Below are 13,946 nucleotides of genomic sequence, written 5' to 3' on the forward strand. Positions count from 1 at the left end.
TAAGTTTTTACACGTCTGCTATTTAAGTGACGAGTGTTATAAAAATAAAAAATTTGAGAAAAAAACACTCCTAATATAAAATTTTCAAGATTTTATACGTGATGTTATAAAAATGAGATATTTGAGGGAAAAAAAACTCTCTAACATAAAATTTTCAAGAGTTTTCACATCACTACTTAAGCATATTGCGAACGCAAACTAAGTTCGCTAAATATCGGAAGGGGAATTTTTATGTAACATTTTATTTTTCTAAAAGTGGTGTCATTTCTAAGTACCAAAACTAACCAAGCTAGCTACCTACAACACCAAACCAATATTCAAGATTAAGGGTCGTTTATTAGATTTTTGAACCAAGGGTCATTTATATCCGAAATGTTTTAACGAATTATTGGATGTGTCCAATATAATTTTTTTGTAGTTATTCCCAAGATCAATAATGCAAGATGCATGCATGGAACTTTATGCCATGATTTTTCACTATAAAAGTAGTCCAAATATGACACAAAAATAAGATAGCTAAACATGGCATCTATCTCATCCTCACCTCTCTCACTTATGTCCTTTAATGTCTCTTCCAATTTCAATAGAAAACATCAACCCTCTAAAAATAGAAAACCAAAGCACCATAAAATAGCATGCACTTCCAATGATACTAACCAAAATAGCCCTAAAGAACAAGAACAAAAATCATCACCAAGAAGAAATGTTCTAATAGGTCTAGGAGGACTTTATGGTGCTACCACTCTCACAAACAACAACTCATTAGCCTTTGGTGCTCCGGTGCCAATTCCAGATCTCACCAAATGTGTAATTCCACCAGACAAATCTCCAGTGTCAATCAATTGTTGTCCACCATTTTCTGCAGACATCATCGATTTTAAGCTCCCTACTTTTGAAAAATTAAGGGTAAGACCAGCTGCACAATTAGTTGATGATGATTATTTTGCAAAATACAATAAAGCCCTTGAACTAATGAGAGCCCTACCAGATGATGATCCAAGAAGTTTTACCCAACAAGCTAACATTCATTGTGCTTATTGTGTTGATGGTTATGTACAACTAGGTTACCCTAACATTAAACTAAGTGTTCATAATTGTTGGCTATTTTTGGCTTTCCATCGTTGGTATATTTATTTTTATGAGAGAATATTAGGTAGTTTAATCAATGATCCTACTTTTGCCATACCCTTTTGGAATTTTGATGCTCCTGATGGCATGCAAATTCCTTCCATTTTTACAAATCCAAATTCTTCCCTTTATGACCTTAGAAGAGATTCCAGACATCAACCACCAAGAATCATTGACCTAAACTATAACAGATATATTGAAGACGACCCTACTTCGGAAAAATATGATCCTAATTATCCTCCCAGTGCGGAACAACAAATCAAAGACAACCTTACTTTAATGCATAGACAAATGATCACCAACAGCAAGACCTGTCTACTATTTCATGGAAGCCCTTATCGCGCTGGTCAATTACCTGACCCAGGTCCTGGGGCATTAGAAAGTAGTCCACATAATAATGTTCATATATGGAGTGGTGATGCAAAACAGACTAATAGAGAGGACATGGGAAATTTCTATTCCTCCGGAAGAGATCCACTTTTTTACGCTCTCCATGGAAATGTGGATAGGTTGTGGTCTATTTGGAAAACATTAGGTGGAAAAAGAAAGGATCCCACTGACGATGATTGGCTAGAGTCTTCATTTCTCTTTTATGATGAGAATAAGAATCTTGTTAAAGTGAAAGTCAAGGATGGTCTTGATGGAAAAAAGCTAGGTTATGATTATCAAAAGGTTGACATTCCTTGGATAAATTCTAAACCTAAACCTGCTAGTAGAAGAGTTCAGTCTAAGGGTAAGTTGTTAACACCGAGAAAATTTGTTGATAAGTTTCCTATTGTTTTGGATTCGGTTGTGAGTACTATCGTGAAGAGGCCAAAGAAGTCGAGGAGTTCAAAGGAGAAGGAAGATGAAGAGGAGATTTTGGTGATAGATGGGATCGAGTTTGATAGCAACATTGAAGTTAAGTTTGATGTTATTGTGAATGATGAAGATGATAAGGTGATTGGAGTTGGAAATACCGAGTTTGCTGGAACCTTTGTGAATTTGCTTCATGGACATAATCACGAGAACAATACGAAGAAGAAGAAGAATATTGTTACTTGTATGAGACTTGGATTAACGGATTTGTTGGAGGATTTGAAAGCTGATGATGATGATAGTATTTTGGTTACCTTTATTCCTAGATATGGTGGGGATGGTGTCAAAATTAGTGGCATCAAGATAGAATTTGCAAATTGAAAAAATTGCAACCATAACCGTGCGAATGACTAGTTGATAGAGTTTTCTTTATCTTCTTTTGTTTTCTTGTCAAATAAATGGTGCAATTCCATCCTCAAGTTTGTGATTGGTGCAAATGAGAAAATATTGTTATGTAGTAACGTCTTATTAAGAAGTTTTTCTAAGTTAATAAGTTATAGAAAAATGCTCAAAGGCTCAAAGCACTAAACAAAAAATCAGAAAAAGTAGATTTACTGCCATCACAGTAGCATGGGAGCTTGCCAATAAACACATCAAACCAGCACAACCAAACCGTTAAAAACAAATAAAAACCACTCAACAGCACAAACTTTAATTGATTCACTTTCTTCAGTTATATCATTGTTTTTTCCAATTCTCTTCCACTTTCTACAATTATATGGTAGATTGAATTGTGTGGGAACAAGTAGAAAAACTACCCACTAATAAAGTACAAAACTACTGTAAAATCAAACGACTACAACCTTTAAGCACTTGACTTTATCTAATAAATCATGATATGCATTGATCAAAAACCAATATTACATCAAAATTTAATTTGAAGATATTGGTTTCTTGTAATGAATATAGGCCCGGAGAATAAAATAGGCCCAAATTGTAGTTACTCATGGATTCTAGATCCTTCCTCTTTATTAGTGAGTCATTCATTATCTAGAATGTTCTAGATATCTCTTTAGGATGAGATGCTAGGGAATATGCCAAATTCTAGTCTATATATAATGGTATTAGATGAATGTAATAATCAAGCAAAATGAATGAAGAAGTTTGTTATTTTAGATTTAATGTAGTTTGTTAGTAGTTTTTAGCAATTATCTCTTGAAGTTATGAACAACCAAAAAGTTGTTCATAACAATTGGTGCTTTCATTGAGAGTTTTTCATTGCCATGACTTCTCTCTACCATAACCCGTTTCTCTACCACGATCCTACCATCATCAATGTTCACACCTTGTTGAAACCACAAGCCTATCAACACCCACCATCCATCAACACCGATATATCACCACCACCTACATACCCAAATTCCATTGCCAATAACTCCCCTCACTACCTTATTCGTCACATTGATTATGCTACCCAACAACTTCTCCATTCCCAGAGAGCTTGCCTCCATTCCATTTCCAATTTCGCCTCTGAGATTTCAGCACTCAACAACAGCCTCACGCCTCCCAATTTCACTTACCAACAACCACCTTTCATCGCTTCCACAACTATGTTTAATCACAACTTTAATCAACACTCCCATGATCCATTTCCACCACCCAAATCAACCCCCTTCAACCATCACAATTTCACCTACAACACCACCACCCACTTTAACAACCAATCTGTAAACCCACAAACCTTTGTTTCACCTTCCATTTCCACATCCACAGTCACCCCCACCGTTTTCACGCCACCACCACTCGAAATATGCACTCATCCATACAAACCTCCGGCAACTTCCCAAATTCTTCCATACAATTCCAATCACGTCACCATTGAGATCGACGCTGCGAAGAAACTTGTCCCAGATCTCTCAATCCTTTCCGATTCCGCTCCTGTGTCTAAAGTCGTTGGCGAACAACACGTTGCTATTATAGAGGATTTCAACGATGTGGCCTCGTCACAGCTCATACAAAATTTCACTGCAGATTTCTCAACACCTGAAACTGACGAGAGATCGAGTGAGGATGACGTCATAGTGAAGGACCAAGAAGAAGTTAATCACCGATTAACTCCATCAATTCCTCCGCCACGGTATGATTCAAATTGCGTTACCTCTTTCACCATCAAGTCCTTTGGCGATGTTTCAAAGAGTTTGGTTCCGGCGAAGCACCGTCCAATCTTTCCCACTCGGCCTTTACTTCTACCATACCGTTTCACTGTCGTGACAAACAACGACAACACTCATTCTGGCGTGACAAAACGACAAGTACTGAATCACAAGCTTTTTGTCAGCAATTTTGAAAGCTCCTTTGGTTTTCGTGTTGGGAGCACCTTCAATTTTGATCCCGGCGGTGACAAGTTTAGTCCGACGGAAAATTCTTGCGTCAATCGTTGCATTTTCTCTCTGTTGTGGGTGCCATGGGATAGAGGAAAATTGTGGGTTTCCAGCTTCCTATTTTCGGCAACTATTTTGTTTCCGGTGAGAGGCGCCGCTTCTGGTTCGCCGAGGGTGCCATGGAGCTCAAAAACGTCGATGAATGCACTCATCACAGTTGCTGCAATGCACGTGAAAGGGAGAGGATGCAATAAAGTAATGGTAAATTGGGAATTGAAGTCATTAAAATCCTCTAATGATTTAATGGGCTTGTCTCCATACTTGGCCCAAGGTGCACTTTCACATTTGGCCCATGCTGCTAAGAAGAATTGCATTTTGAAAAAATTTTTTCCTACCCCAACAATCTTCACTTTACCCCAACAATCCTATTTGAAATGACAAATATACCCTCATATATAATGTAAAACTGGAAAAAAAAAATCATTATTTACCCTAGTCAAAAAAGTGTTCCGGTGTGAGTCGGCGAATTTGAGAGAGTAAGTACAATTTTACATACCGGTACACTTTTTCGAAGTGTGCCGGTTCGATTCCTTTACCGGTACACTTGAAAACAAGTGTTCCGGTATGAATATTCATACCGGTATACTTGAAAAAAAGTGTACCGGTATGCATATTCATACCGGAACACTTTTTTTCAAGTGTGCCGGTATGAATATGCATACCGGTACACTTTTTTCAAGTGTTCCGGTATGAATATTCATACCGGTACACTTGAAAAAAAGTGTACCGGTATATTCGACCTTTGCGTATCTGATTACATACCGGTACACTTGAAAAAAATGTACCGGTTCACAGTGAATTTTTTTTTTTTTTTAAATTTTTTTTTTTTTTCAGTGGTGCGTACAAGAGGAGGAGACGGTAGAATTAGGCATAACAGAGGACGCGGAGAGTCTCGGCCACATCAGGAGGAGCCGGAAGACGATGAGATGCCGCCAGTGCATCAGGAGCAGGTTGAGGAGCAGGCTGAGCAGCAGGCTGTGCAGCAGGCTTGGCCTGGAGGGCCGATCGATACGAGTCTTTTGACTCGATACGAGCATCATGTTGCTCATCATGTATGGTTTGGTCAGGTACTACTTTGTTTTTTTTTTTATTATTTGTTAAGTTATATTGATATTTTTTTTAATTTGTATTGTTTATACTTTCGTTACAACTGTTAAATCCTTATTTTACATACAAATTTAGTGTTAAAATATTATTATAGTTCATTTTCAATGTCTTATGATATGCATCCAATTATTCGGTCTAATTTATTATTCACAATGTTTTTTTATTAAATATATGTAGGAACGTGTCGAAGGTGATAAAATTGAGCTACGAATAGTATCTTTAGGAAGAAAGTTAGCTGACAGGATTCCTGATCACCATCCTCAAGTTATTCAAGGGTGGTTGAATATTTCGGGGTTGTGCTGGCTTGTGCGGACTAGCTTGAAATTTACCGATCCGCAGCTTATATCCGCATTTGTTGAGAGGTGGCACCCTGAGACATCGTCATTTCACATGCCGTTCGGCGAGATGACTATTACTTTGGACGATGTGGCATGTCTTCTGCATCTACCTGTTAGGGGTCAGTTTTATACTCCTGTATCAGTTTCTCAAGAACAAGCTGCGGAACTTGCAGTTGAGTTGTTAGGAGAGGAGTATGAATTTGCATTGCGAGAGACTGTAGCGCAGAGGGGTGGTTATTTTTCACAGCAGTGGCTATATGAGAGTTATAATAGGAATGCCAATTTCTACGGGAAATATGACTGCGCAGCTAGGGCATGGATGTTGATGTTGGTGGGATCTACCATTCTGGCCGATAAGAGTTATACACGTGTGGATGCCAAATGGCTACTTCTGTTTAGTGATTTGTCTGCAGTCCATACATATTCGTGGGCCAGTATTGCATTAGTTTGTTTATACGATAACTTGAACGATGCATCCATGTTTTCTACGAGGGCTCTTGCAGGGTATGCGACACTTCTTCAGGTATGCGACACTCACTACAAAGACATAATTTAAATATTGCGTAATTAAATTTTTTTTCTCTTTGCTGTGCAATTAAATTTTGTTTTTATCTTTGTTGCGTAATTTAATTTTGTTTTCTCTTTGTTGCGTTGTTAACAATTTTCTTTTTTTTCTGTTTTGTAACAGTGTTGGATCCACGAGTATTTTCCTACCCTTGGTAGGCGGGCTCAGTCGGATCTTAATTGTGATAATCCTGGATTTCCTCGAGCTATGCGGTGGATGTATAAGCAAGGGAAGACCAAGCTCCCCGAGTATCGGCCTATATTGGATGCACTGACCCCTGATGACGTGATATGGCGTCCGTTTGAGACTCATAGAGGTAGCATTCCTTTTGATCTGATTACTCTGTATAGTGGTCATCTGCGTGGATCCACGGTAGTTCCTTACTTGCCCGAGAGGTGTATTAGGCAATTTGGATTTGTACAGTATATACCACCACCACCACCTCTAGCTCCTGCCTACTCTGATATTGATAGCGACTGGATTGGTTATCACGCGTCCGTTGATCGGATCCTTCAGCCGACACGTCCAGTGACATATGCTAGTGAGACTGTACCTGATTACATGTCCTGGTACTATAGGGTAAACATACCGGAAACGTTATAAAAAGTGTACCGGTATAATTAACATACCGGAACACTGTTAAAAAAGTGTACCGGTAAAGTTAACTTACCGGTATGGATAATTGCTTACCGGAACAGTTTTTCGTGAGGATAAAAATTCTACCGGAACAGTATAATACGACAAAAATTGTTTTTTTAAAATATATTAATTTTTAATAAGGGTATATTGGGTATTTTTAAAAAAATGTTGGGGTAAAGTGAAGATTGTTGGGGTAGGAAAAAAATTTTTCTTGCATTTTGAGCAAGAATTTGTGAATAAGTCCACTCAACACAATTTGAATTTTCTTTGGGTTTTGATTAAATTCTACGTTGCACTACATTGTTGTGGATTTTGTTAGATTACACCTTGAGGACAAGGTGATTCTGCAAGACCAATGGAATGTAATGAATATAGGCCCGGAGAATAAAATAGGCCCAAATTGTAGTTACTCATGGATTCTAGATCCTTCCTCTTTATTAGTGAGTCATTCATTATCTAGAATGTTCTAGATATCTCTTTAGGATGAGATGCTAGAGAATATGCCAAATTCTAGTCTATATATAATGGTATTAGATGAATGTAATAATCAAGCAAAATGAATGAAGAAGTTTGTTATTTTAGATTTAGTGTAGTTTGTTAGTAGTTTTTAGCAATTATCTCTTGAAGTTATGAACAACCAAAAAGTTGTTCATAACATTTCTCAAAAATCATGGTGTAAAATAACCATTTTTACTACGATTTCAAAAACCGTTTCTCATAGCCACAATTTGATTCACAATTTACCCAAAAATATCAATATTTTCAAAAACATTGTTTGGCTTAGAGATTAAATTATCATTTTCAAACGCATAAAGCATTGATCAACCCTAAACTTGAAATTCCACGCTCACCGCACCAATTTGTTGACACCGATTTTTGGTAACGTAAACATAATTATCCATTGTTACTTTAAGACTCAGATAAAAGTCTTTCGCTAACTGCAAGATCCGATAAAAATCCTTTTTTTGAAGTGTTCGTTCAAGTCTCGGGATTTATGATGTAATTCATATGCGTCTTTAAGAACAAAATCATTGTTCTTTTTAGTGTTAGAATTGCATCCAACTACTTTTAATAACAAGTTGTCTCACGACAACATAATAGAAAAAAAATACTCAAGTGAGTATTGAAAAGAAAGAAAAATAAAAAAGATGAAAAAGAATGTATAATTGCAAAAGAAAAAGGAAAATAAAGCAAGAACAAAACAATATATTAAATTGCATGAAATATAAAGGGTGGTTAGAATCCATTCCTATGCACTACTTGAACCCTTTGTTTTTATTACAAAGAGATATATATAGACTTTGCAGGAAAAACTATCACTAGATCCTACGATCTAAATTAAAACAAGATATAACTTCCTATGCCAAAACCATACACTTGGCAAATTACTACAATATCTATATCTATATCTATACCAATAATAAAGAGAATCTATACCAATAATAAAGGGAAAACTTCTCTTTTGGTGTAGCCTATTTTCTTTCCAATTTTACCCTTCATTTATTGCAAAAATCTAAAAAAAATATATATCTTTAAAGGGTGGAAGTTGAACTCGGTTATATTATTTCAAAAACAAAATATAACTACTCTTTGAAATTAAAACACAAAAATAAAAGAAAGGAAAATCTAAGAACTTAAAATAGATAGAAAAAAGAGGAAGAAATGGGGAATGATGGAGCATGGCAACCACATTTTTGTATATAGAAAAAAGAGGAATAAATTGTGAATGAGAAATATGACAATCTAAGCAAAACTGTAAGTAAAATGGTAGTCGGTACTAGAATGTTTGGCTTTGACTAAAAACTTACAATTTTGATTTCATTTTACTTTAAAAATAAAATGGTTGCATTATTTTAATTGTTTTTGCGCGTTTTCAATTCCATGATCACAGGTTATATTATTTATTTGTCAAGGGAGGAATTGAGGTTTTATGTCTTTATTAGAAAAATACAATTTTATGTCTCTTCATCAAAACTAGAATTAATTTTTCAATTTTATGCCTTTATTTTTATTTTTTCTTAATTTTAATGTCTCTTCTATTCATAATATTAATTTCATACTTATTTATTGTCAATCCACAACACACATATAAAAACAATAATTGAAACTCACATCTTTTTTTTCTTTTTGAAATACTCACATCATATTCTTAACATTAATCATAATGATATTATCTACAAACAGAAAACATGTCTAGAGATTTTAACTTATGTACTTTTATTTGGTTTTTGTTTTTAGATTTAACTTGGTTCGTGTGGTTGATGAATATTGATGAAAGGACAAAGAGCAATATTGATCAATTGATGAAGTCAATGCATCTAAATTTTGGTGATCAGGTACCCCTAAAAATGCAATTAGGAATGTGTAACATCCCGGATTTTGATCCAAGACATTACGTCTAATTATATTATTTCAAAAAATAATACTTTTCTTTTATTATTATTTATAATTTGTCACAAAACAAATCAGTAGTGTTCTCTTAAAATTTCGTGATATCAAATTATGTGACTGAAAATATAGAAATTTATTGAATCCACAAAAAAATTACAAGTCATCAACGTCAAATATTTAGATTACATTTAAATAAATAAAAAACCCTCTTTTGCTTCCCCGCGCATGCAACTATTCGTCACACCACAATACTCATCTTCAAGCTTTGTACATGTAGTGGTAAGGGCACTAGTACAGAAAACACTTTTTACATCTGGCCAAAACCCCATTTTACATCTGACCCCAGTCAGATGTAGACGTACAAGAAGTAGTAAGTTTACGCGTTTTACATCTGACTTACGCCAGATGTAAAATCAACACTTTTTACCTCTGTTTCATATGGCCAAGCTTTCCACTGATGTAAAATCGTCACCTTTTTTTAAAAAAAAAATTAAAAATTCCTGCATTTTATTTTTTAAAAATCCTACATTTTTTTTTAAATCCAACCCACAGGCCAGCATCCAAAACATAACTTCACAACATACAATAATAAAGAACTGATACATCCAATCCTAATCCTAGATTAAAAATCAAGAACATGATACTGCAAATGTTTTTAGTTTTACAAAATCACAAACCTGATGAATAAAAGAGAGATATCATGCTTTTGATTAATCAATAAGTAATTACACACATAAAACTAACAAAATCACAATACACTTCCTAAAGAACCTGATGAATAAAAGAGAGATATCATGCTTTTGATTGCTTCAGTTTTACAAATACTTTTGTGAAACTCTAACATTCACACTCATGTTCAATAACTTGATGAATAAAGAAATGGAACTAGAAACAAAAGGCTCCAGCAGGAGAGATCAAACAACTTTTCCACTAACCTGCATTCTTTGTCAATCTGCAGGCATGCTTCATGCATATTGGTGTACCTACGCGATCCATCAAACTTTCCTCCGTAACACGGTAATCCAAACTTCCTGGCAATTATGATAGTTATTGTTGAGCAGCCTCAATTGAACTAACCCAAGTCTGCAAATGCAACCATATATCCGTGAATAAACTTCTACAATATATAATCATCTAATTTTAAACTGATAGCATGATGATCATACGGTTCATATTCTGAAGTAAAAAATATACGGTTTAACCTGCATCCAATGGCTGAGATAGTAACTATAGGAAATTTTAATTGTGTTGTGGTCAATCACATCACAGGGCATTAAAATTAGCAGTTTGGTAAAACTCTGCTAGGCCACAAAGACACAAAACACAAACACAAGCATTACAATACCACAAATTTCAACACTTAGACTAGGATACCTTGGCAATCTATGTAAAGAAAACTCAAATAAATCTAACACACTTTGAAGTGATAAGGTGATTTTGTTGGCAATTAATTAAGTTATGCTATATATACTAAATCATCCTTCATACAAACTTCAACACATATGACAAACATAAAAAATCAATAAGGGACCAACCTCCAATGAATCTACAAAGTTTCTTTAAGCCTCAAGTATCAGATGTTGTGCTTCAGTACCTAAGCTTTCAATCTCATCCTCAAATGCCTTCTGCTGTCTATCATGTTGCATAATGAGTTTACCTACTTATATGTCTATCCTTCTTGATAAGCTTTTGTAATCAAATTCATCATTTAGCTTTATCATATTTTCCATTGAAAATCAAGGATTAAAATCAATTTAAGCAACATTTATTCAACCCTAACTAGATTTTTGAAAAATCAAAATAAAAGTATTTAAAATAGAACTAAAAAAAAGTACTTAAAATAGTTAACCTTTTGATGACACGAAAGTAAAAGAAACAAATATATTAGGCAGCATCATAGTGACAGTGAATATAACACAACCAAAAAGATTATTGTTAAAGTATTTCAACTATTATCAAAGACAAAACAAGAGATATGGTTAAAGCCGGATTTAAAAGCTTCCACTTGTCTTGAAATTCCATACTTCACTGTTGCATCCACAATAAGTGAAACATAATCCTCCATATTTCTCATATTTACCTACCAAAAAGGTTGAAAATATAAGCAAGAACAATATCAGAATACCCAGGAAGAGTAAAATCAAGACAAATATCCTCTATTCTGGAATCTCGAAAGCTTAGTCCCTGCTCCAACTCAGAATTCCCTTCATAGACATATTTCAAACAAAATTCCCTGTTAACTAGTGCTTGAAATTCATCACTAAGATAACTTTACTTGAAGCTGCAAATAGTCTTACTAAAAAAAAGTATTTAAAATAGTCAATAATATTGTAAGCTTGACTACCCTGCAAATTAAAATTTAATTCATTAAGATACTGGTATCAAATTCAGTAAAAGGAATTGACACTATCTCCATATTATTTTCAATTTTCCAGTAATACAAATTGACAAGCAAAGTGGTAACATCAAAATTAGGGATATACCTGAAGAATATACAAAATTGAAGTCTCACAATTTCTTCTGAAATTTTCTGTCTGCAACCATTGCCATAAATCAGTTATCAATTATAGTTAACCAAACTAAGCAAATTGAGCTTGAATAATATCTAAGTAATAGTTAACCCTTCATCGTGAACAATCAAGACTCAGAATCATGTGAATACGCGTTTAAAAGAGAGAGGACCGACATGAACCTTGAGCTTCCTTCAGATCTTCTCTGAGCCTTAAAATCTCTTGATTCCTTTCCTTTGCCTGAGAATCAAAAAACGAGATCGCCGTCGCCGAAGGATTTTAAGTTTCGCGATGATTTTTCGATGTATGAATTTCACCATGCGTTTTTAATGGTTCATGATGATGGAGATGAGTTTCAACGGAGAAGGATAGGTTTCGCGGTGAGAACTAGGTCGTTCTAGGGTTCGTGAATGAGATCGATAAGTTTCGTAGAGAAATCGACGAGTTTCGCGGTGAGATAGATGAGTTTCACGTTGAGATCGATGAGTTTCCGGTTGAGATTGATGAGTTTCCGGTTGAGATCTGAGGAACGAAGGAAGAAATGGTTGTAATCTATGGCGATTTTAGGGTTTGTGAAGGATCTCGATAGAAATTGAAACGACGATAATGTGATTTCCATTGATCGAGTGAGAGAGATGAGATGAGACTTAGGGTTTGCAAGTGAGAGAGTGAGATCAGTGACATATGAGAGGAATTATTTTATTTTTTAACTAAAGAGTGAGAGAGGTCATAGACTTTCCATTCAAACAAAAAGAATAATAATAAAAAAAAAACCATGAAAACTTCTTACATCCGGGGGATATTATGGTCAGATGCAACATTATTTTAGACAATTGTCATCATAATTACAAGATTGCCACCGCGTTTAGTTATGCTTCTGGTACATTGAAGTCAGATGTAAAAAGTCTTGTCTATTTATTTTTCACATCTGTGGATATTGAAGCCAGAAGAAAAGGCTACTCCATATAGCTTTTTACATCTGACATATGCTCGTCAGATGTAAACATGAAGTGTAATATGTCATATTTGTACTAGTGGGGTCAGTATTCTTTTCCCATCGCCCATATCAAGGAAACGAAACACAACTTAGCCGTATAAAATAGAGTATAGATCAAAACACACATAAACACCATTGAAAAGAATAACACAATGCATGCTCTTATTCTAAATGATCCGGATATAGTCACCCATACCAATGGGGAAAGTCACGTACCCCCTTACGAACAAGGCTGGAGCACCACAAAAATAAGATAATCACGTACCCCCTTACGCACAAGGCTGGAGCACCACAAAAATAAGATAATCACGTACCCCTTACGAACAAGGCTGGAGCACCACATACAAAAATGAATGTTCATGTCATGTCTACTCACACCATCACAAATATTCCAAAAATCATGTATTCACAAATATTTGTAAAAAAACAAACACATGGCTATCATCATACAATATTTCAATACAACCAAATTCATGCATAGTAACTTGTATGGAGGAAACTGCCCTTACCTTAATAGCTTCCCTTTCTTAGTCAACTCAAGCCCACACAAAGATAGCTCACAAGAAAGACAAGACAAATACGAATCAATTAAGGAGGTGCTAGGGGCTCTTGCTAGTGTTAAGGATAATGTACAGGGATGAAATACATGAGATATGATGTACTATGATTTCTCTTTTCGGATTGCCGACGGAACCATCGTGGACTTATAATGATTTTGGCATTGTTGTGTTTGTAAGGCAACTTAAAATGCATTATTGCTACTAGATATATATATATATACTCCCTCCGGTCCTTATTATAAGAAACAATTTGGAAAAAACACACATACCAAGAAATCTTATCTTTCTTAATAAAAATTCTAAAATTTTACAATCTATTCCAAAATTAACCTCGGTGTATTAATTTATCCTTAGGGAATATATCACTCTAATTAATGCATAACTTTGGAATGAATACAATTTAATAAGGGTAAAAATGGAATTGTAAGAATAAATTTAATGATTGTTTCTTATAAAAAAGACCAAATTTTTT

The 13,946-nt window shown here is 34.9% G+C and overlaps 2 protein-coding genes and 1 long non-coding RNA gene across 3 annotated transcripts; 2 read left to right on the forward strand and 1 right to left on the reverse strand.

Annotated features, from left to right (window-relative positions):
- Nucleotides 1–212: 212 nt before the first annotated feature.
- LOC123884495 (polyphenol oxidase A1, chloroplastic-like) lies at nt 213–2,443 on the forward strand. Its single transcript, XM_045933592.1, has one exon. The coding sequence runs from the start codon at nt 523–525 to the stop codon at nt 2,305–2,307; it is 1,785 nt and encodes a 594-aa protein (XP_045789548.1). The 5' UTR covers nt 213–522; the 3' UTR covers nt 2,308–2,443.
- Nucleotides 2,444–4,731: 2,288 nt separating this feature from the next.
- Nucleotides 4,732–6,980, forward strand: LOC123886752 (protein MAIN-LIKE 1-like). The gene is made up of 4 exons (XM_045936044.1): nt 4,732–4,843; nt 5,202–5,434; nt 5,652–6,335; nt 6,501–6,980. Coding segments are annotated over exons 1-4 (1,398 nt in total). The 5' UTR covers nt 4,732–4,842.
- Nucleotides 6,981–10,088: 3,108 nt separating this feature from the next.
- Nucleotides 10,089–12,643, reverse strand: LOC123887331. Its single transcript, XR_006801430.1, has 3 exons — nt 12,100–12,643; nt 10,943–11,941; nt 10,089–10,490 (listed from the first exon to the last, which is right to left on the reverse strand). It is a non-coding gene; the product is annotated as an uncharacterized LOC123887331 (long non-coding RNA).
- Between the last annotated feature and the right edge of the window lie 1,303 nt (nt 12,644–13,946).

Source organism: Trifolium pratense, linkage group LG5, assembly GCF_020283565.1.
Source record: "Trifolium pratense cultivar HEN17-A07 linkage group LG5, ARS_RC_1.1, whole genome shotgun sequence".
Taxonomy (NCBI): Eukaryota; Viridiplantae; Streptophyta; class Magnoliopsida; order Fabales; family Fabaceae; genus Trifolium; species Trifolium pratense.